The sequence below is a fragment of the Vigna angularis genome, chromosome 9 (genome assembly GCF_016808095.1).
Source record: "Vigna angularis cultivar LongXiaoDou No.4 chromosome 9, ASM1680809v1, whole genome shotgun sequence".
NCBI lineage: Eukaryota > Viridiplantae > Streptophyta > Magnoliopsida > Fabales > Fabaceae > Vigna > Vigna angularis.
Genome location: NC_068978.1, coordinates 21,456,136 through 21,477,545, shown reverse-complemented (window position 1 = coordinate 21,477,545; position 21,410 = coordinate 21,456,136). Strand labels below are relative to the sequence as shown.

The following is a 21,410-nucleotide window of genomic DNA, read 5'->3' as shown; positions in this document are numbered from 1 at the left end:
TTGGTATTTTATTAAAGTGGGTTAAATATCATAATAGAGGGAAAAAAAGTTTTACTACTGTTGACACGTTAAGTTTCTGAAAAGAAAAGGAGAGAAGTAACATTCTCAAGAAATGAAAAGAAAGTGTGACTTTGACAGAGAAAAACATCCTTGGCAATTTCTATATCATCAAGAAAGTATTAAAGAGGAAGAGGAGTAAGAAAAGGGAGAACATTTGACATAGTATTGTGAAAATTATTCATAATATAAAGGATGTTAAATTATGAATATATATATATATATATATATATATATATATATATATATATATAGTAATCGGTCATTGTTATAAGGATGTTATGGATTACCCAAAGGTGAACCATTGTTTAGAATTGATGACATTAAAGTGAGACATTTCATGTACTTAGTAAATATGTTTGTATATCCAAAGATAGCATACATATAGACTTAAGTATGATTGATTGTTTATTAAAGTATATATGGAATTTGTCAGTTTAAGAATCACCCAAAGGTGAACTTAAATGAATGACTTAAATGATTACCTATCAGTTTAAGTGTCACCCAAAGGTGAACTTGAATGTGTGACTAGTGTATTAATTTGTTTGAATCCATTAATTTTATCAAAGCATTAATGTATGAGCTTGTGTATTATTTCCAGCTTACATGAATTTATCAGGTTTGAGCAACAATGTGGTCAAGTTTAATGGGCTAAATTATGCTGATTGGTCATAACAAATTCAGTTCCAACTAGGTGTGTTAGACTTGGATATGGAAATTATGATGGATGAAATGCCCGCAACCATTACAGAGACCAGTACAAGTGATGATAAGTCTCTTTATGAGGCTTGGCATAGGTCTGACAGGTTGTCACTAAACTTGATGCGCATGTTTATGGAAGAAAATGTAAAGCCTTCTATGCCTAAAACGGAAAACACGAAGGAATTCATGAAAATGATCAAGGAGTACTCACAATCAGACATAACTGACAAGTCTATTATAGGAAATCTTATGAGTGAGCTGACTACCAAAAAGTTTGACTGGTCGCAGCCCATACATGACCATGTAACTGGAATGACTAATATAGCAGCAAGATTGAAGTCAATGCGAATGGAGGTGAAGGAGTCTTTTCTAGTACAAGTCATCATGAACTCTCTTCCTTCTGAATTTGGCCAGTTCCAAGTGAACTATAACACTCTTAAAGATAAATGGAACTTTCAAGAAATCAAAGCCATGTTGGTACAAGAGGAAGGGAGATTGAAGAAAATGAAAGATCATTCTATCCATCTCACAACTATGAAGGTGCTAGCTTCAGTAAAGGCAAATCAGGAAATAAGAACAAGAATGACAAAGCCCCTATGAAAGTGAATAAGGGCAGTATCCAGAAGGACCAGAAATGTTTCTTTTGCAAGAAAGTGGGTCACTTCAAGAAAGATTGTCTGAAAACAAAATCTTGGTTTGAAAAGAAAGGTACTTTTTATGTTTCTGTAAGTTTTGAAGCAAATATAATTGAAGTGCCTAATAATACTTGGTGGTTGGATTCTAGAGCTACCACTCATGTTTCTAATATTATGTAGGGATTCCTTTCAATCCAGCCCATAAAAGGAACTAAAAAGTATTTATATATGGGGAATAGAATGAAGGCACAAATAGAAGGAATTGGGTCTTACAGATTGATTCTAGACACTAGTTATTGTCTAAATCTTGAAAAGTGTCTTTATGTTCCTGGTTGTTCTACGAATTTAATTTTGTTGCAAAGTTGGATTATTTAGGTTTTAACTTTAAGATTGAAAATGATATTTTTCATTTGTACAAACTTTCGTACTATTATGGTTCTGGTACATTATTGGATGGTTTATATCGTTTAAATCTTGATGTTAATTTTTCTGAATCCCTGTTTAATGTTGAACATGTTGTTGATGGAAAATGTAGTGTAGGAAATGAATGTGCTGCTTTCTTATGGCATAAAAGATTGGGTCACATATCCAAAGAAAGGATGTTGAGGTTAGTGAAAAATGAAATTTTACCTCAATTGGATTTTGATGACTGGGATGTAAGTATTGATTGTATTAAGGGTAAACAAACAAAACACATCAAAATATCCCACCACAAGAAGTAGTCAACTTCTTAAGTTAATACACACTGATATTTGTGATCCTTTTGACATTAAATCTTGGAGTGGTGAAAAATATTTTATCTCCTTTATTGATGACTTCTCACGTTATTGTTATATATATCTATTACATGAAAAATCTCAATCAGTGAACGCCCTTGAGGTGTTCATAAATGAGGTGGAAAGGCAATTAGATAGAAAAGTAAAAGTGGTGAGATCTGATAGAGGTGGTGAATATTATGGTAAAACTTATGAGAGTGGACAATGTCCAGGTCCATTTGCAAAGTATCTTGAAAGTCGGGGTATATGTGCACAATATACAATGCCCGGTACACCACAACAAAATGGTGTAGCAGAAAGGCAGAATCGTACTCTTAGGGATATGGTTAGGAGTATGTTAAGTCATAGTAATATTCCTTTATCTTTGTGGATGTATTCATTAAAGACTGTTGTATATTTGCTTAACAGGGTTCCTAGCAAAGCAGTTTCTAAAACTCCTTATGAACTATGGACTGGAAGGAAACCCAGTTTAAGACATCTTCATGTTTGGGGTTGTCAAGGAGAAGTAAGGTTATATAATCCACATGAAAAGAAGCTTGATGCAAGAACCATTAGTGGTTACTTCATCGGTTATCCTGAAACATCAAAGGAATATAGATTTTATTGCCCTAACCATAGTACAAGAATAGTTGAGTCTGGAAATGCTTAGTTCATTGAAAATGGTCAATTTAGTGGGAGTGAGGAATCACGAATAGTGGACATTCAAGAGCATACTGATAGTGTTTCTACATCTAATGTCTCTTATGAAGTTGTTATCCCTCTTGTTGTATCATAGTCACACAACAAGCAGAGACAACAAGTTAATGTTTCAATCCCACAAAATGAACATATAATTGTTGAGCCAATTGACAATGAGCAAGTCACAAATGAACAAGTCATAAATGAGCAATTGATAGAGGAACCATAAGAAGCGGCATTTAGAAGGTCTGTAAGGGAGAAAAGACCTGCTATTTCGAATGATTATGTGGTTTACTCTGTTTAACATGAATGTGACTTAAGCATTGATGAGGATCCAGTCTCTTTCAAACAAGCCATGGAAAGTAATAATTTAGAGAATTGGTTGAATGCTATGAAAGAAGAATTGAAATCAATGGATGAATATAAAGTATGGGATCTAGTTGAATTGTCTAAGGGTTCAAAAAGAATCGGTTGTAAACATGAATCAAAAGGCAATATTGAAAGGTATAAAGCTAGACTAGTCGCCAAAGGTTTCACTCAAAAGGATGGCATTGACTACAAAGAGACCTTATCTCCTGTTTCTAAGAAGGACTCTTTGAGAATTTTTTTGGCTTTGGTGGCTCATTATGATTTAGAGCTTCACCAAATGGATGTAAAGACCGCTTTTCTGAATGGTGACTTAGAAGAGGAAGTTTATATGGACCAACCAGAAGGTTTCACATTAACAGGAAAAGAAAATTTGGTGTGTAAATTGAAAACATCAATATATGGATTGAAACAAGCTTCTCGACAATGGTATCTAAAATTTAATGATACCATAACTTCATATGGTTTTGTAGAGAACACCGTTGACCGGTGTATATATATAAAGATCAATAGGAGTAAGTTTGTTATATTGGTTCTATATGTTGATGACATTCTTCTTGCTGCTAATGATATTGGTATGTTACATGATGTAAAGAAGTTTCTCTCTAACAACTTTGAAATGAAAGATATGAATGAGGCATCTTATGTGATAGGAATAGAAATATTTCGTGATAGATCACAAGAATTGTTAAGTTTGTCTCAAAAAGGCTATATTAACAAAGTGTTAGAGAGATTCAGAATGGAAAAATGCTCTCGTGGAGTAGTTCCAACTCAAAAAGGGGACAAGTTTAGTCAAATGCAATGTCCCAAGAATGATTTAGAACGAAAGGCAATGGAGTCCATTCCTTATGTGTTAGTGGTTGGGAGTTTGATGTATGCTCAAACTTGTACTCGACCAGATATCAATTTTGCTGTTGGAATGTTAGACCGATATCAAAGTAATCCCGGAATGGATCACAAGAAAGCTGCAAAGAAAGTTCTTAGGTACTTACAAGGTACCAAAGAATACACGCTCACCTATAGAAAGTCAGATAATCTCGAAGTGATTGACTACTCGAATTCAGACTATGCTGGATGTGTGGATTCAAGAAAATTTACATTTGGGTATGTTTATCTATTAGCTGGAGGAGCAATTCTTGGAAAAGTGCAAAACAATCAGTCATTGCTACTTCCACCATGGAGGCTAAATTCGTGGCATGGTTTGAGGCCACGGTTCATGCTTTGTGGTTGCAGAACTTTATATCAAGGATTAGCATTATTAACAGTATTGCTAGACCAATAAGGATTTATTGTGATAATTCCGCAGACGTCTTCTTCTCTAAAAATGACAAGTACTCAAAGGGTTCTAAACACATGGATTTGAAATACTTGTCGGTCAAAGAAGAAGTGTAGAAACATAGAGTGTTGATTGAGCATATTGGTATGTATTTGATGATAGTAGATCCGTTAACTAAAGGACTACTGCCCAAAACTTTTATTGGCCATGTTGAAAGTATGGGCATTATGGATAAGTCAATATTAACATGATGATGTTATCTATCTATATGGATATGTATAGTTATATGCTTGTATTGTCATGACACTTGTGAATTCAATTAAAGTTATGTTTCTCTTTATTCTATTGTTATCCACATTAAGTTATATACATGTATTATTCATTGTCGTAACATGTTATATCTCTTTTAGAGACATGAAAGTTATAAGATTGATTAAAGTTATGTTGAGTTGGTTTGATTATATGATACATGGAAGGAATCTTGTCATTCATGACTTTTGCCCACCATGATCCGATCATTTCAATTCATATAAGGATGATGACTTGATAATTCTATTGAATGGTGCGCACTTAAAGTTTAGTTTTAGATCTTCAAGTCATCACATGAACCAATTGGGAGAACGTTAAATTATATTAATTTAAGAATTGGTTCATGTAATTTAAAGTATAACTTTGATGTATAGATTTTAATGTGATGATTATTAGCATATAAGGTATTAAAGTTATAAGAATTATTTTAGAGTTATTAAAATTAATCCCTCTCTTCTCACTTCAATAAAGGGCATTTTGGTATTTTATTAAAGTGGGTTAAATCTCATAATAGAGGAAAAAAAGGTTTTACTACTGTTGACACGTTAAGTTTCTGAAAAGAAAAGGAGAGAAGTAACGTTCTTAGGAAAGGAAAAGAAACTATGACTTTGACAGAGAAAAACATCCTTGGCAATTTCTATATCATCAAGAAAGCATTAAAGAGGAGTAAGAGAAGGGAGAGCATTTGACAGGAAGGAACTATACAATGGATGCAGGTAAGTTCTCTTTTACTATATAGGTGAGAATAGTGAGTATCATGAAAATTCAAGATCCTGTGTGTTTTTCATTCAATTGAAAATTAAGAATTGCTTATAAATTCTTATAACACCACTTTCAAGATGCCACATGTGATTAAGAAAAAGCGACTTCTAATACCATCATGAAATAGTGAAAAAATTAAAACTTCATTTCATTATCATGAAAATAAATAAAATCATGTGAAAATAACAATTAATCAAATTACATTTTGAAAATCCTCAGAATATTTCCCCATGTGTCTCTTAGCTTTATACAACATCAACATCATCTGTAACATCATTTGCTCTTATATAATGACACAAGTTATACGATTATCGTACAAACACAAACAAGCAAGGACTAGCTACCAGAAAAACAATAACAAATAATACACCATAACCATACTCACTCACATTGTTCAAATCACCTAAACAGTCAATTACAAACCATGAATCTCAACCACACTCATGAAAATTTTTGGAATTACATGCAGCACAATATTTAAACATATGAAAAAAGTATAATTAAGGTTAGAAAACTCCTCTCTTGAAGACACAAGAGATGAACATCTCCTTTGATAAACAAAGGATGAACAACATCTCCTTTGACACACAAAGGATGAAAGACTTTCCTAGGAACAACAACAACACTCAACCACTTAGACACACAGAGTGAAAGTTCTCGCTCTACCCATACTAAGTTTTTCAAAGTCCCATTTTCATAAACATAGAGAGTTTCCCTTAGGCACACATCTCTAATACTCTTAGTGAAAAGTTCTTTTACAATTAGGTTTAAGTTAAGTATTTATAGACTCTTACATTTAAAAATTAGGTCAGAAAACTAATTGATCAATGTATTCCAAATCATACAAAACAAACAAAAAGGATAACTCCTCTTACAAAGATCACAAATTTATCAATGCATTAATAATCATACAAAAATAAATAATAAAGATAGCTCCCCTTACCTGGTTTCTCGCTAAGCCTTTTCCTGGAATAAACAATGCCCTTCTACAACACCCCCAAGCTCTCATAAACCTTGATTCGATCAAACTCTCAGTCTCACGTCGCCCTCAAAATTTCTGCCTCTTTTTCCTAATGGTTAGGATAAGGTTTCTACCTTAACATAATATAAATAGAAAACATACATAACCCTCTTGGGTTTATTTTCTGAATCTTCATAAAAGCCCATAACTTTTAAAATATAATAAAAATAAAATTATACTTATTGTAATTGATTCTTATTAGTCCCTAAATAATATATTCTATTTTAATTTTTCCTAAACTACTTTATTAGCGCATTAATTTTTTGCTCACAAGATCTAGGAATATCTTTGTTAATTTTACGTTAAAGATATATCCTACATTAATTTTATTACATGCAAAGTAAATCCACGTTAATATCAACGTTCTAAAGCTCATGGTTACCTTAATTAACATTTTATTTGTTGTGTTGTGACTAGATACAATGAATCTATTCTCATCATCCCTTACACTAAAAAGACACATCCAAAAATAAACCCCACAATCCATTTCTGTATAACTTATATTTTTTTTAATTTAATTAAGGCTTAATACCCTATTTTGTCCTCAATTTCGCTCCAAAATATCAAATTAGTCCATCCTTTAAAAAATGCGTCAATTACGTCCTCACTTAACGGAAGGGATTTCATTGATGCAAATTTTATTAAGTGAGGACGTAATTGACGCATTTTTTAAAGGATAGACTAATTTGACATTTGCGAGCGAAACTAGGGACAAAATAGGGTAATAAGCCTTTAATTAATGATGCCTACGTCCACCACCTTTCTAAATATTTATTTTTTTTGTAGGTATTACAATTCTAAGTGTTAGAACAAGTTTTTATAAATATTTTCTTGCATGTTAATTGTTTAAACATTATTTCCATACATTAGAATAATTTATACATATCATTACATCATGTTCATTTAGTAACTCATGCATATTGTTTTAGTTTTAGTTATAGGTTCATGAATTGCACACAATTCATTTTTAGGTTGATTATAATATAGATATCATATTGTTTTCACATTTCGTCCATTATTTTGCATATAGGACAAATTTCACACTCTTAAATCACTAATCACTTGGCCATTTCCTTACTTTGATACCTTGATTGATCTCTACACTACATTGGGGAAACTAAGGTTTTGTGTAAATCTTACACGACTAGGGGTTTATTAGTGTGTTACATGAGTTCAAAACTTGTTTTCACCAGGTTTAAAGTCCTAAAAAATGCAAAGTGTTAGACGACTAAGGTGTTAAACACTCAAAATATTAGACAACCCAATGAAACATAAGTTATTAGAAGACTAAGGCATTAGACGATCTCAATAGTTAAAATAACTATAACGCAACTTGATAATCTGATTTTTTATGATTGATCACATGAATTGATATATTGATATAAGTGTTAAAATAAAGAATTAATGATATGGACATTGAAGTTTAAGAAAATTATCTTTTGATAATTGCATTGTGGAAGGAGAAAGTTTTGGAAATCAAACGGTCAAGCTTAACTATACGAGCATTAAAGGATATATTTTGTATAGATGATGAATGAATGATTTGATTGATTGAAAAGTAATATTCAAGTTGCACAACGCTTTAAATCAAGTATGAAGCTCAATAAAAAAAAGGGAAAGATATATTGAAGAGCATCAATTGATTGAGAATTGAAATCTTGAAGAATGACGTTAAAGGTTAAAAGCTGAAAATCAAATTAAAGGACTAATCAAGTCATTTCATATCAAGAATATTGCAATGAAGCCCTACAATTTGAATTCTTAATGACTATCAAATGCAACAACTATATAAAGCATGCAAAACCTTATGAAAAGGACAACAAATATATTTTTTAAAAATGATCAAAGTGCTGGGAAATTGTCATATCATTAGTGATTAGTAATATGGATTGAGAGCTTACATATTTTATATCCTTCACTAAGCGAACTTGTAACTTTTGAGTTGTATTAAACACTCTTACTATAAGAGTGTTTTGTAATCATTCATTGTAATTAAGAGTTCTTGATCTCATGGGGAGATTAAGAAGGATACCTAGAGGTTTATACTTATGTACTTGGAGAGGTTGATACTTAGTGTAGCTTAAAGAAGTTTGTACTCTTGTACCTAGAATGGTTGAAACTCGTGAAACCTAAAGATGGTGATACTCATTACTAGTCAAAGGTGTTGATTAATGATATTTCTTAAGTAGGTTGTTTAGGAGACTAGAGGTAACCTTAGGTAGAGGTGAACTAGTATGAACCTGTTGTGTGCATTTTCTCTATCGACTAGAACAGAAATGGCCTTTAACGTCACGCGTATAACGTCTGACCTCCGAAAATTCAACGTAAAAAATTACCGGTGGCATTTTTGTAAATAAAACGTCATTATAGAAGTCGGTTCCTCCAGGATCAGACGTCAAATCTTTCTTTAGATGTCGAACCCCTAGATCAAACGTCAAAAAGGTCCGAAAATGTCTCATTTTAAGCGCCAATATTAATTTTTACGACATAGACATCGGACCCCCCAAATCAGACGTCAAATCCTTCTTTAGACGTCGGGCCCCCCAGATCAGACGTAAAAAAGGTTCAAAAATAAATGTCAGTGGCCCCTAGATCAGACGTCAAATCCTCTGTCAGAAGCTGTAAAATCATAATTGAAGGGTCACTTTTGCAGACATTAGACGTCAAACATAGCAGGGGCCAACATCTAATACACATTAGACATTGGATCCCCTTCCCCAAACGTCAATAAGCTGGGAAAATATCCCAAAAGTAGCGCAATAATGGATTTTTTTTACTAATTAGACGTCGGATCTAGAGGGGGCCGTCACCAAATGCCCTTTTACACCCCAAACACTCAAAATGCAAGCCTCACTTTCTTTTACGTTTTCGTTTGAGTTTTTGCTTCGTTCGCATTCACCAGTTACGCATTTTCTCTCTCGTTGCATTCATATTCTTCCTCTGCTTTCTCTAGTTCGCCATTAACGTTCAGGTAATTTTTCTTCCACTTTGCACCATTGAAAATCATTTTAAAATGATTATATTACGTTTGGAAACATTATCTTTCATTTGCACCGACTAAAATTCGTTTTCATTGACTTTTGGTGGAGTTCTTGGGCGCATTCTAGGACAACTACGGCGAGAATTTTTGAACCATTACTGTGCGCGTATTTCTCCTCACCCTCACAGCGACACCTGTCTACTCCCTCACCTTCACGGCGACGAATTTTTTTTTTACAAAAAGCCCATAAATTGACGTGTTATTCTTACAACAGATGTCAATTAACGTTTGTTATAAATGCAACAGTCGTGAATTGACATTTGTTCCAAGACAACAGACGTCAATTTACATCTCCCGCTATGACGTCGGACACTTAACAGACGTTAAAAGCTTAAAATAACAGACGTTAAAAGCTATTTTTGTGTTAGTGATCCCTACATGTTTAATTTGATTAGTTAATTCATTTATGTTTATATATTTACGTGCATGGTTTTTCAATTTATTTTCAAGCTCTATTCATCCCCCTTTAACTTACACCAACAAGTGGTACCAAGGCTAGGTCTTTAGGGGAACTCCTTAATAGGAATAGAGATTATTCATCCAACAAAATCAATGGAAGGAAATAGTCAACCAACAAATCACCCTCCCCTCTTGAAATAAGAAATATGATTTATGGATATTGAAAGTGCTAGCATATTGGGAAGCAAAAAATATGGATATGATAAATATCATTAAGAAAAGTATTTCTTCTCTACTACATGATAAAGGGAAGTTGTTACTGAGAGATAAATTGGATACTAATTATGTATTTTAATTAAATGCTAAATTAAAACATTGTTTAATTTGTGTCTTATTTGAGGAAGAAATTTCTAAAGTACATGCTATGTTTTTGGTAAATAAATGTCGGATACTTTAGCCTTGACTCATCTAGTATCCAAAGGGGTAGGAAAAAGTATATTAACCATTTTGAGGCATCAGTATGAAATTTTATTATGGAGGAAAATAAGTGAATTTAATCAATGATTGCTTGCTTGCAAACTTTACCTAATAGTCTAAAGTGGATAGCACAATATTGTGCACTTTAAAATATTGTGCACTTTACCTCGAAAGTGGATAACACAATATAAAAAGCTGTGAGAGCTTCCAAAGATCTTGAGAAAGTGTGTTTAAAATAACTTGTAGGTATTTTGATTTTTCATGAGTAGAGTTTGCAAAAATATTCCTCTCAAAACTAAGCAGAAAGGTAAGAAGAGCAAATCATTTAGACTTGTGGAGACATCTGATGAAGAATGAGATGAGTCAGATTCTAAAGAAGATAATGAACTAAATATTCTAATAAGGAAATTCAACTCCAAACCTAAAGAAGCTTGGATATGGCAAAACTAGGAGATTTAAAGCCAAGGACAAAGAGGAAGTTGTGTGATATAAATATACGAAAGCAGGTCACTAAAAATTATAATGTCTAGAGTAGACAAGCAAGGATAAAGATAACACCAAAATGTTAATTTACGTTTACATTTGTTTGCTTAAGAATAAACATAAATTTATATATGTTGGCCTAGTAGCGAACATAAATTTACGCATACAACTTCTCTCAACAAACACTAGAGGGGCTTCTCTACAATCACCACTGAGCTCCATCTATCATACTTCATAGGTCATTCAACACCTCACATAACCAAACGCATCATCATTCCAAACAGTAAAAAAAATTGATGAAGGAAAAGAGGCACGTTTTAACTCACTCATTCAAACATTCAAAAACCATTATCTTCAATAACTTTTCATAACTCAATAAGAAATCTCAACAAAGAAAAAAGTACAAAACTTCTTCAAAAAGAAAAATATTTAGTAGTATATTGAAATCCAAGGGGAAGAAGGATATTCAAATGGGACAAAATCAGAAGAAGACTAGTGTAGTAAGACATTATTTGGAACTTCCATGCGTTAATCCTTATTTGGAACAAGCAAGGAGGGTAGGCAACAAGCCACAAAGTGTTGTTGGACTTCCATTGGTGAATCACAAATTGGAACAAGCGAGGAGAGTAGTGATAAGTGCTTAATATTAGTAGTTTTCAATGTTAAATTAACACTTATCTTTCTTTGATTGTGTATAAAATCTATGATAACTACCCATTTTCACTTGTTTTGTAGGATCATATGAATTTAAGGAGTTAAATCTGTAATTTAAAGAAAGGAAAAAGAAAGTCGAAACTTATGAAAGAATCTGTCTTGCCATGGCCGTAATGCCACCCGAGGGCTAGAGCCATGAAGAAAACCCACTCAAGAAGGTTTTCTCAAACCATAACCTAAAGCTCAAGCCAAGAAACAATCCTTCACAATTAAGTAACTTCAGGCAACTCTAACCAGAACTTCATTGCTTAAGCCATAGAGGAAACCCACTAAGGGAGGAAACCTCAGAATTAGAGTTCTGGATCATCATTAGAGTCGTGCTACAAAAGTCTATAATTACAAGCATCTTCGACAAATCCTAGGAGGTGGAAAAATTAGTGAGAGAAAGACTTCAGTTTAGGCTTCCTTAGAGTTATTTTTTAGAATGACTCTAGTGAGTCTTCTCACATATATCCCCTATTATTTAAAGAAATATCTGTAGAGGATGGAGACACCTCTATATATAGGCCAAGACTGTTTCTTTTTAACAGTAAAACAATCTTTTGTAAACCTAAAAGCAAACCTAGTCACCGTGCATGGTTTTGGCCAAGAATTTGCACCTAATAAGAGGGAGCCATGTGTCACAAATCCTCTCCAATGATGAAGGAACATATAACCCCTACCAAAAAGAAATTCTCTCTACTCCTAGGGTGTCATGTGGCCCCTTCTGAAAACAAATTCTCTCCAATAGAAGCATGACCCATGACACACACTTTCCACTTGGTTTGGATGTCTTACTGAAGGAAAATCTTATACTACTTATTCCTTAATACAAACTTTAAAAAACTCCTTCATCTTCCAATATGGCCCAACTGAAGCAAAGCTTTATTTCTCATTCTAAAGATGGTTCTTCTTCTAGAAACTTGGTCATACTTCTAGTGATAGGACCCTTGGCTATGAGTTTGCCATTAGGGGCGGTGTTTAATAGTGTTATGGAAAAAATTTTTCGCATATGGACGTTTAACAACCTTGGTGATGGTTAGACTATCTAAACAAGTTGTTAGACGCTTGATTTATAAGGAATTGTTTAAACCACAATGTTCAGAGATAGGGTGTTTTTAAAGCGTTTACCAAAACTATTGCAGCGTTTAAGAAAGACAACTCTTAAGGAAAATAACGTGTAATGACAAAAACGTTTATCAATGGTTAACTTCGTAAACAACTATAGTGTTATATATAAGGTGTTTTGTAAAGCTAAAACAATAAACACACAATTATTTTATACTAGTTAACTCAACTCAGCTACATCCAGTTCTCCTCTAAGGCCTCTTATAGGTTTCCACTATAATCTCAACAAGATTACATTTGAGTATTAGCATCACTTCTAGTTACACTAGTCAATCCTGGTATCACCTGTTATGCTGACTAGAACGGAGTATTAGACACCACTCCTAACAACCTTAGTCAATCTTGGTAACACCTGTTACGCTGACTAGTTTAAGTATTCTAAACCACTCCTGGTTCCCCTAGTCAATCCTAGTAACACTTGTTATGCTAACTAGTTCAAATATTCCATATACTTCCTAGTTCCCCTAGTCAATCTTTATAACACTTAATACGCTGACTAGTTTGAGTTTATTCATTCATGGTTTCCCGTAGACAACTGTCTAGTAGGCGTTTAACTCAACTGAGCTAGCCACCAAATCTTTGAATTCTCTTTAGAATGTACAATCAATCAGATTGTTTACAAGTCTTAGATGATAACTCTCACAAAGAGGATGCGTTTACAATACAACTCAATCTGATAGACCTTATAGGATTTTCTTACTTATTACATATGTAAGCTTATGACTCTATAGGGCTTGGGAGTCTATTCTCATTTTTTGTTCTTGCACGAGTGTGAATTTCACTTTTTAGATGATCATTTCGTTATTCATGTGCTTATCCTTCTCGGTCTTCTTTCGAAGGGATCTTTTATTTATGCTTCATTGGAAAAGATCCATTAGACAATTCTTGACTTCAATCTTAAGATGTTCAATCCTTTTCGTAGGTATCAATCACAGGTTGAAGTCAACGTATTAGAGCATGCATGTCTTTTGTAGTACTTTAACTAAAGTAGGTTGTACGAAATCTTCAGCACAACTTTTAAAGGAGAGAACATTCCATAAATCTCTTCTTTATTTCTAATGTCCACTTTTGACTTGTTCATGATGGAGTAGTGTTAACGGTTGAAATACCGTTATTTGTGATGTAATTTTGTTATTAAATACACCCTTTTTCACTTAAAAACTTGCTTGGACTCATGCTTTTTCATTAAGTTGTGTGAATAAGAGAGTTGAGGTTGAATTTGATGATTTTATGACTAATATCCCTTGTTTTGATAGGTAATGAGAGAATGCGGAAAGCAGAGATGAAGTGCTAAGGATTTAGAGCTCAGAAAGGCTTGGAAAAGCACCAAAAGGAGGAACCGCACGAAGCTTGGGCGCTCTGTCCCAGGCTTGAGCCTCGGAAAATCGACGTCCACCGCCCGGGCGCCCTAAATGGGGCGCCCGAGCGTCGTGCATCGCAGATCCGGCCCAGTTTTTGCTGTGTTTCGACTCCTTTTGGACTGGGCCCTGTTTCTACTCTTTTCCAACTTTATTTAAAGGACCCAAACACTCTAGGTTTGGTATCTCTGGCTGGAGCAACACAACAGCACACTCTTCTACTCTCTAAAGGCAGATCTGGAGGCGGGAGCTTCCTCTTCTACTTTTAGGGTTTCACTATCTCATGTTTTTCCATTATTCATCTAGTTTCTCCATGTCTATGGGGAACTAAACTCTATTTGTTGTTGGGAAATGATGTAACCTTGTGAACTCTTATGTATTTGAATTGATTCTTAATTTATATGTTTTTTCATTAATTATTAGGGAATTCATTTGTTTCAATGCTTCCTCTATTAAACTCATTTAGTAGCATGATTTATGAATTGCATGAGTGCCGGGAGGTTCCTTACAATTCAGGTTCTTGTTGAATTCTCCCAAACATAATATTTCTCAGGGATGAGGGTATAAGTACTTGGTCGTCTTAAGCTCTTGATCTTCAGACTTAATTTTTTAGGAACACTAGGAATTGCACGAACTAGGAATTAAGGCAGGCTTATTGCGCCGAGGGATCGGGTTCTAAGTAATTTAGTGAGTGACGTTAATATTAATGTAAAAAGAAGAATTCTTATATACATGAGAGTAAACTTGGTGAAATCAAACCCTAACAACATAATCATCTCATTTTATAAACAACCTCCGTTCATCTTTGTGTTACTCTGCTATTGATCAATTTGCATTCATATTTAATTTTATATCTTTGCATTTGAAACCAACAATCTCGTTTTATTTAAGTCTTAATTAATTCAATTATCACACAATTGTCTAAAACTGAGAGTCTTTAGGGATACGTTAATTGGTTTTACCATTTTATATTATTTGTGTGATTTGGTACACTTATCAAGAGAAATTTGGATACCTAAGTCTTTGTTAATTCCTACTATGAATATATTCAACCCAACAAAGAAAACCCGTATCATGGTACCTAAGGAGTAGATGCTCATGAAACATGTCAAAAGAAAGGTTTGTATTCCTAGACTTACAATTGAAAAAAAAGAAGAGGAAAGGTCATGTTTAGAGAAGAACAACATGGTAGAAGCATAAGAACTTATCAAGGAAAGCCTCACACCTACCTTCTTTATACAATAGTAATATTTTATTAATTAATGGATTGAATCATAATTTATTGAGTATAAGTCAATTATGTGACAATAATTATCTAATGATTGATACTCGTCATTAAGGTTTTTTATGTTAATATAAGTTTTCAATTAGCTTTATTTTTTTTAATGATATAAAGATTATTTTATTCATATCAGCTAAATTTAATTTTAAATGCTAGGGTTATCTTTTACCAATATTAATGAGAGTAACGTTCAGATTATTTTTTTGAACAATATTGATAAAATTATTTTTCGATTACTTTAAATTAAAAATAAATTTTATATTTAATATTAGTAATAAATAAAATACTTTATTCAAATAAAAATTCAAAATTTAATAAATTTGAATTAATTTATATAAACAAAAATATTGTTATAAGCCAATTTAAAAGAAAAGAAGATTGGAAATAGCATAGACCTTGATGGTTTACATGAATTTCTTATAAGACATTTCCTTTCAACTTTCATTTACATTTCACCCATGTGAAGAAGGCATGACCGACATTCTTCAATCTTTTTATTTTAGTTTTGATGTCACTGTCACCTCGCTGCTCACTCACGGTTACTGGACAACAGTGCAGTTTTATTTTATGTCGCCATTTTTGCTGCCTGATGTCGGCAAGGCATTCTGGAACTTCATTAAGAACACCTTTTCATTTCCTTTCGCATAACACGTGCTTTAACTTTTTATTATTCACCACTATCTGCAAAACAACAAAAGAATATTGAAAATCATCATGAATTCAAAGAATGATAATTGTTGTAAGGTAAAAACATGACAAATAGTGATTGGTACTGACATATCTTCCACCCTATCAGAAGGTATCAACTACAATAAAGAAAAGCACGTAAACAAAATTATCTCCATAATAAGTCATTTTAGATTAAAATTCATATATTCTTAGACTAAATTTTTAAATTAGTATAATGATACATGATTGATTCTTGAATGGTAAAAGTATGTATTAAGAATATGCACGTTGCAAATTGTAATAAAAAATAATAAATGGATGTCATTATTTGATTTAAGAAAATAATAAAAAAATAATCAGGAATCTACCTGAGTTTTACCATATTCCTTTTTGAAACATTAATTGTATAACTTGTTCATAGACTCTGTATTTAATTAATTTGTCATTTTTTATAACTTAATTTTAAATCACTATATATAATTTAAAATGCTAAATAGATTGTTCAAAATAACATGATATATTCATTTTTAGTGCAAAGAATATAAATTACAGTCTTATAGTCTTGGTGTAATTTTTTTTTTTTTAATTTTATATAAATTTCTTTAATGGATAAGATAATTGAACATGTGTTTGGGTTTAGTAATTTTTATAAGTTTTTATTAAAGCGAAAATTAACATTAATATGCAAAAAGGAAGTTTTAATTTTCACTTCATAAATTTAAAATTGTTAGTGGTTCTTTGAAGGTATAATTTTAGTTTCAATAGATACACGTGACAATTACTAAAGATCAAATACCTGTACAATTATTTTAATTATTAACAAAGTGTTGGTTTTGAAGAAAACTATTTGTAAGGTATATAGTAAAACGGTTAATACTCATTTCGGTCCATCTGCTACATCAACAATGTTGAACTATAATTGGGCCAGTGTTTAAAAACAAACTTATTTTTAGATTCGGTTAGTTACTCATAAACGACTTATCAATATTTTTAATCAGATATCTTTGATTATTTATCATCTGCTGGACTATTGGCCCAATTATAACTTAAACGTTGGCCCAATTATGGCCTAATATTGTTGATGTAGTGGATGGACCGAACGATCATGGGTGTTAACCGTTCGGTCTGTACTATATACCATACAAATGCTCCCCAAGTCCTAGTTAATCGTTCAGCTTTAGCCTAGGTTAACTATAGGACTTATATAAGCTTTAGAGAGATCTTTCCCATTGTATTGGGGAGGTTGTTTTCAATGTGCTTTAAGTCGTTGCTCTACTCTGGATCGAATGGGGGACTCTAGGCCCAGTGGCGACTAATGAGAGTTCTTTTTCCCATGTTAAGCAGTAGACACTAAGATCCTGTTATCTGACTGAACCTTCCTTGCAAGGTTGAACCGAACGGTTGAATGGCCAAGTGATTTTTGTGCATGATCTTGTTATTTGCACTGTGAAGCCGAATGGCCGAATGATTGAATGGTTGAAGATGTTCGGATGAGAGTGACTATTCCTCAGCTCTTGGTTTTTGACCTAGGAGTTCCTAGAGAACTTCCCAGTGAACAAGAGTGACAACCCATGGGTGACTTCCTTCACCGCTCGATTTTTACCACCTAGGAGTTACTAGGGGACGAGAGTGACCATCCATCAGGGACTGCCTTCACCGCTCGGTTTTTACCACCTAGGAGTTACTAGGGGACGAGAGTGATCGTCCATTGGGGACTGCCTGCACCGCTCGATTTTCAACCTAGGAGTTACTGAGAACTTCCTAGAATTAAAGTGACCGTCGATCGGTGACTTCCTTCACCGCTCGGTTTTTACCACCTAGGAGTTACTAAGGGACGAGAGTCACTGTCCATTGGTGACTGCCTTCACTGCTCGTTTTTCAACCTAGGAGTGGGAACTTTCTAGTAAATTTTCCCATTGATTGAACATAAATTGTTCTATTTTTTCATCTTCAACCAAAGAAACTGGAAATAACAAAAGTCTATGACATGAAAATAAAGTTAAACATGATAGTAATGTTCAACTAAAGTAAAACTTGAGATGTGTCGCATTTCAAGTGTTAGGGATAGCTTTTCCATTGAGAAACTCGAGCCGATAAGCTCCATTCATCAAATCTTCCGTGACGCTAATTGGTCCCTCCCAATTAGCTACTAGCTTTCCATGCGCTCGGTTATTCCTGGCTTCACCTCTTTTACGCCAAACGAGATCTCCTTCCTTGAAGCTTCTTGGTTTTATCTTGGTACTGTATTTTCTGGAAATCAACCGTTTTTGGGCAATCGCACGAATTACGGCTACCTCTCGTCCTTCTGGTAGAGTATCAAGGTTAATTTGCAGCTGTTTACCGTTAATGTCCATGTCCTTGATACCTCGCCTTAACGAAGGTTCACCCACTTCAACCGGAAGCATGACATATGTTCCATAGGATAAGTTAAAGGGGTTTCTCCAGTAGAACCGTGCGAAGTACATCTATATCCTCATAGCACCTCGGGCAGCTCGTCTATCCGTAAATCTTTTTCTTCACCTAGTCTTCTTTTTAATTTTTTATCAATAAATATCCAAGTGAAGATAAAGATCATTTGATGATATTAAATGATTAATATGTAAATCTTAAAGTCTAGTTTTATTTGTTTATATTTATGTTCTTCACATAAAGTATTCACTCAAACTTTGAAGTTCACACCATCTATATTTTAAAAAAAAATTCTTTCAAAGTTAAAATCGAGCGTTAAAGGTTTATCAACGTTTTTAATCGATTAATATTAAATGATTAAATTATTCTTAAGAGATTTCATATCATAATAATCAATGATCTAATGTTATAACTTATTAATCTATAAAATGATTTAAGTGTTTTTGATCTAATGTTATAACTTATTAATCTATAAAATGATTTAAGTGTTTTTGAAAATCTAAGAGCAATAATCAATTATCTCACTTGTTATTGTTTAGGTTTCTTTGAAAAATTATTAAGGAACGTATATAAGATAATTTACTATAACAAAACTACATTTCAAAGTTTAATTAGGATAATCAATTACTAACTCGATTTAACTTAATCACGAAAATGTTTTAAATCAATGGTTTGAAAATTTTATAAATAAATAAACATTTTAAACCTTTTGGGTTAACTTTTGCAATTGTACAAAACAAATTAAACTAATCTTGTTTGAGTTGTTTACACATTTTCACATTTGCTCTTAAGCTTACATAGATTCTAAATGGTTGTGTTGAATTCGCAAGTCTTAGTGATTGGTTGTGTTGTGATTGATAAACTCTTTCCATCTTCTCTTGTTGCTGATTTAGATTAGTGTTGAGTAGTTGTTGTAAGAGAGGATAGAGGCTTGATGTCCTTTTGGTTATGATATCATTTTTAGTCATTAAGACTTTATTTGTTTGGGGTTTGTAATTGTCTTCTTGCATTCTATAAACCTTTCATTATCAGTGAAACTAGTTTTCCAAGGGAGAAAAATTGAGAATTAGATGTAGGATTCATTAAATCTGAAGTAGTATAAATTTTTGTTTGCTATTTATATTTTGTTATCTATCCCATTACATTGACTTATTATTCTTAGTTAAATTCTTGAAATAGTTTGATTTTGGTTTCCAAAGTTGAAAAAGATTTAAAGATAAAAGTTCTTTTAAGAAAAAGTTTTAAAAACCAATTTACGTCCCTCTTTGTTTAACAAAGCCATCAATTATGTTCTTACAATTAGCCTCTAGTTTTTGAACGTTAATCAAAACCAAGATCTTGATTTTATAAATGGCATTACAAAAATAAACCTCTGTTGAAGGTGTTGGTATAAACAAGTCTTTTCGCTTTTGTGAGAAAAACTATCTTTTTTGAAAAGTAAAATTACAAATCTTTTTTTATTCTTTTGGTAGAAGATTTTGGAAAATTATGATAAGTCCCTGGATTCATATGTCAACTAACAATTTGTAGAAAGAAAAATATTTCTCTTTATAAACAATAGAGGAAAACAAAAAAGTCCAATGGAGAAGAAACAAACTTTTTTTTGCATCCAAACCAAATTTATGAAATAGAAAGTGTAAGTGGCTCTAACCAATATATAAATTTCAATAAGGATCAAATTCTTCGTGCCTTTAATGGAATGCATGAAGAATCAAAAAGATTGTCTCTTCAAAATAATAGAAGGAAAGGTGGAAAATAAGTGGCTGGAGAATATAATTAAACACAAGAGGAGGAAAACACAAACCTTAAAATAGATTTAGAAGGTTTGAATATGATTTACAAAATCCTTTTTGTGGTTGTGAAATTCATTTGAAAGGAAAATATTTTGAATGTGAATCTTGCAAAAATCTAAAAAGAAAAATCATAATGATAGATCGAGGTTAACAATTAGAAAATATAACCTAAATGTCTTCGTATATTTTCAAAGAGATGTGAATGATAAATCTAAATTGGCTCTAATCAAACCAGAAAGAAAAGAGATTTTAGAAATTACATAAAACCTTAATATACTTTTTCCAACCTTGTTTTATTGCATGAAGAGAGATCATAGATTTAATAAATGTTATTTAGGAAAAGTTGGAGTGCCAAGGGACATGAATTTCTAAAGGTGAAAAATACCAGTAACATGAGATGATCCAAATTCATTTTACGGATCCAGTCTGAATGGAATTCATTTGTTTCACAGGGGTAGAGATCATGAAGATTGAAAGATCATCCTGCTAAAATTATGTGATGTTTCTATTGGTTAATATTTTCCTTAAATGTCTTGAATAAATTCTTATTTGATTTCATATGTTGTGATCAATGTACTAGATGTTAAAACTATAAGATTAATTTTGTTTCCAGTATGGTTTGGGTCTTATTCTACAGATAAATTATTGTTCAATGTTGTTTTTAATGTTTCAGTTTAATTGATTATATAATAATCAATTATTGAATGTACACTCATTTGCATGCTATTTGGCTTTAATCTATTATCTATAAAAACAATATATTATTTGGTTAAATGATAATTTGGTTGCAGCTTATTGTTTTAATCTATTAGGTCAAAATTTAATCATTTACATGTTAATGTTTTGTAGATTTGTAACCAATTATAATGACTATATTTGTATCATATAAGACACTCTGATAACTATCGTTTTTATCATCAAATTCAGTAGGATGAGATTGTTTACTCCCTTCAAATCAAAATGTGAAATAAATACAAGGGTAGTTAACCTAAGTCGTTTCCGAGTGAATTCAATAAGAATTTCAATAATCCAGCACTTATAAACATTTGTAGAAAGTATAAGAGTGTAAAGGGAATTTGTTATAAGTTATCTAAATA

The 21,410-nt window shown here is 32.5% G+C and overlaps 1 protein-coding gene across 1 annotated transcript; it reads left to right on the top strand.

The window, feature by feature from the left end:
- The first annotated feature begins 768 nt into the window (after positions 1 to 768).
- Positions 769 to 1,359, top strand: LOC128193926 (uncharacterized). The gene has a single exon (XM_052868121.1). It carries the CDS (start codon positions 769 to 771, stop codon positions 1,357 to 1,359), a length of 591 nt encoding a protein of 196 aa, XP_052724081.1.
- Positions 1,360 to 21,410: the final 20,051 nt, after the last annotated feature.

What these genes read in the sequence shown, in the direction of transcription:
- LOC128193926 (XM_052868121.1), top strand. Translation starts at nt 769, where the DNA reads ATGGAAATTATGATGGATGAAATGCCCGCAACCATTACAGAGACCAGT.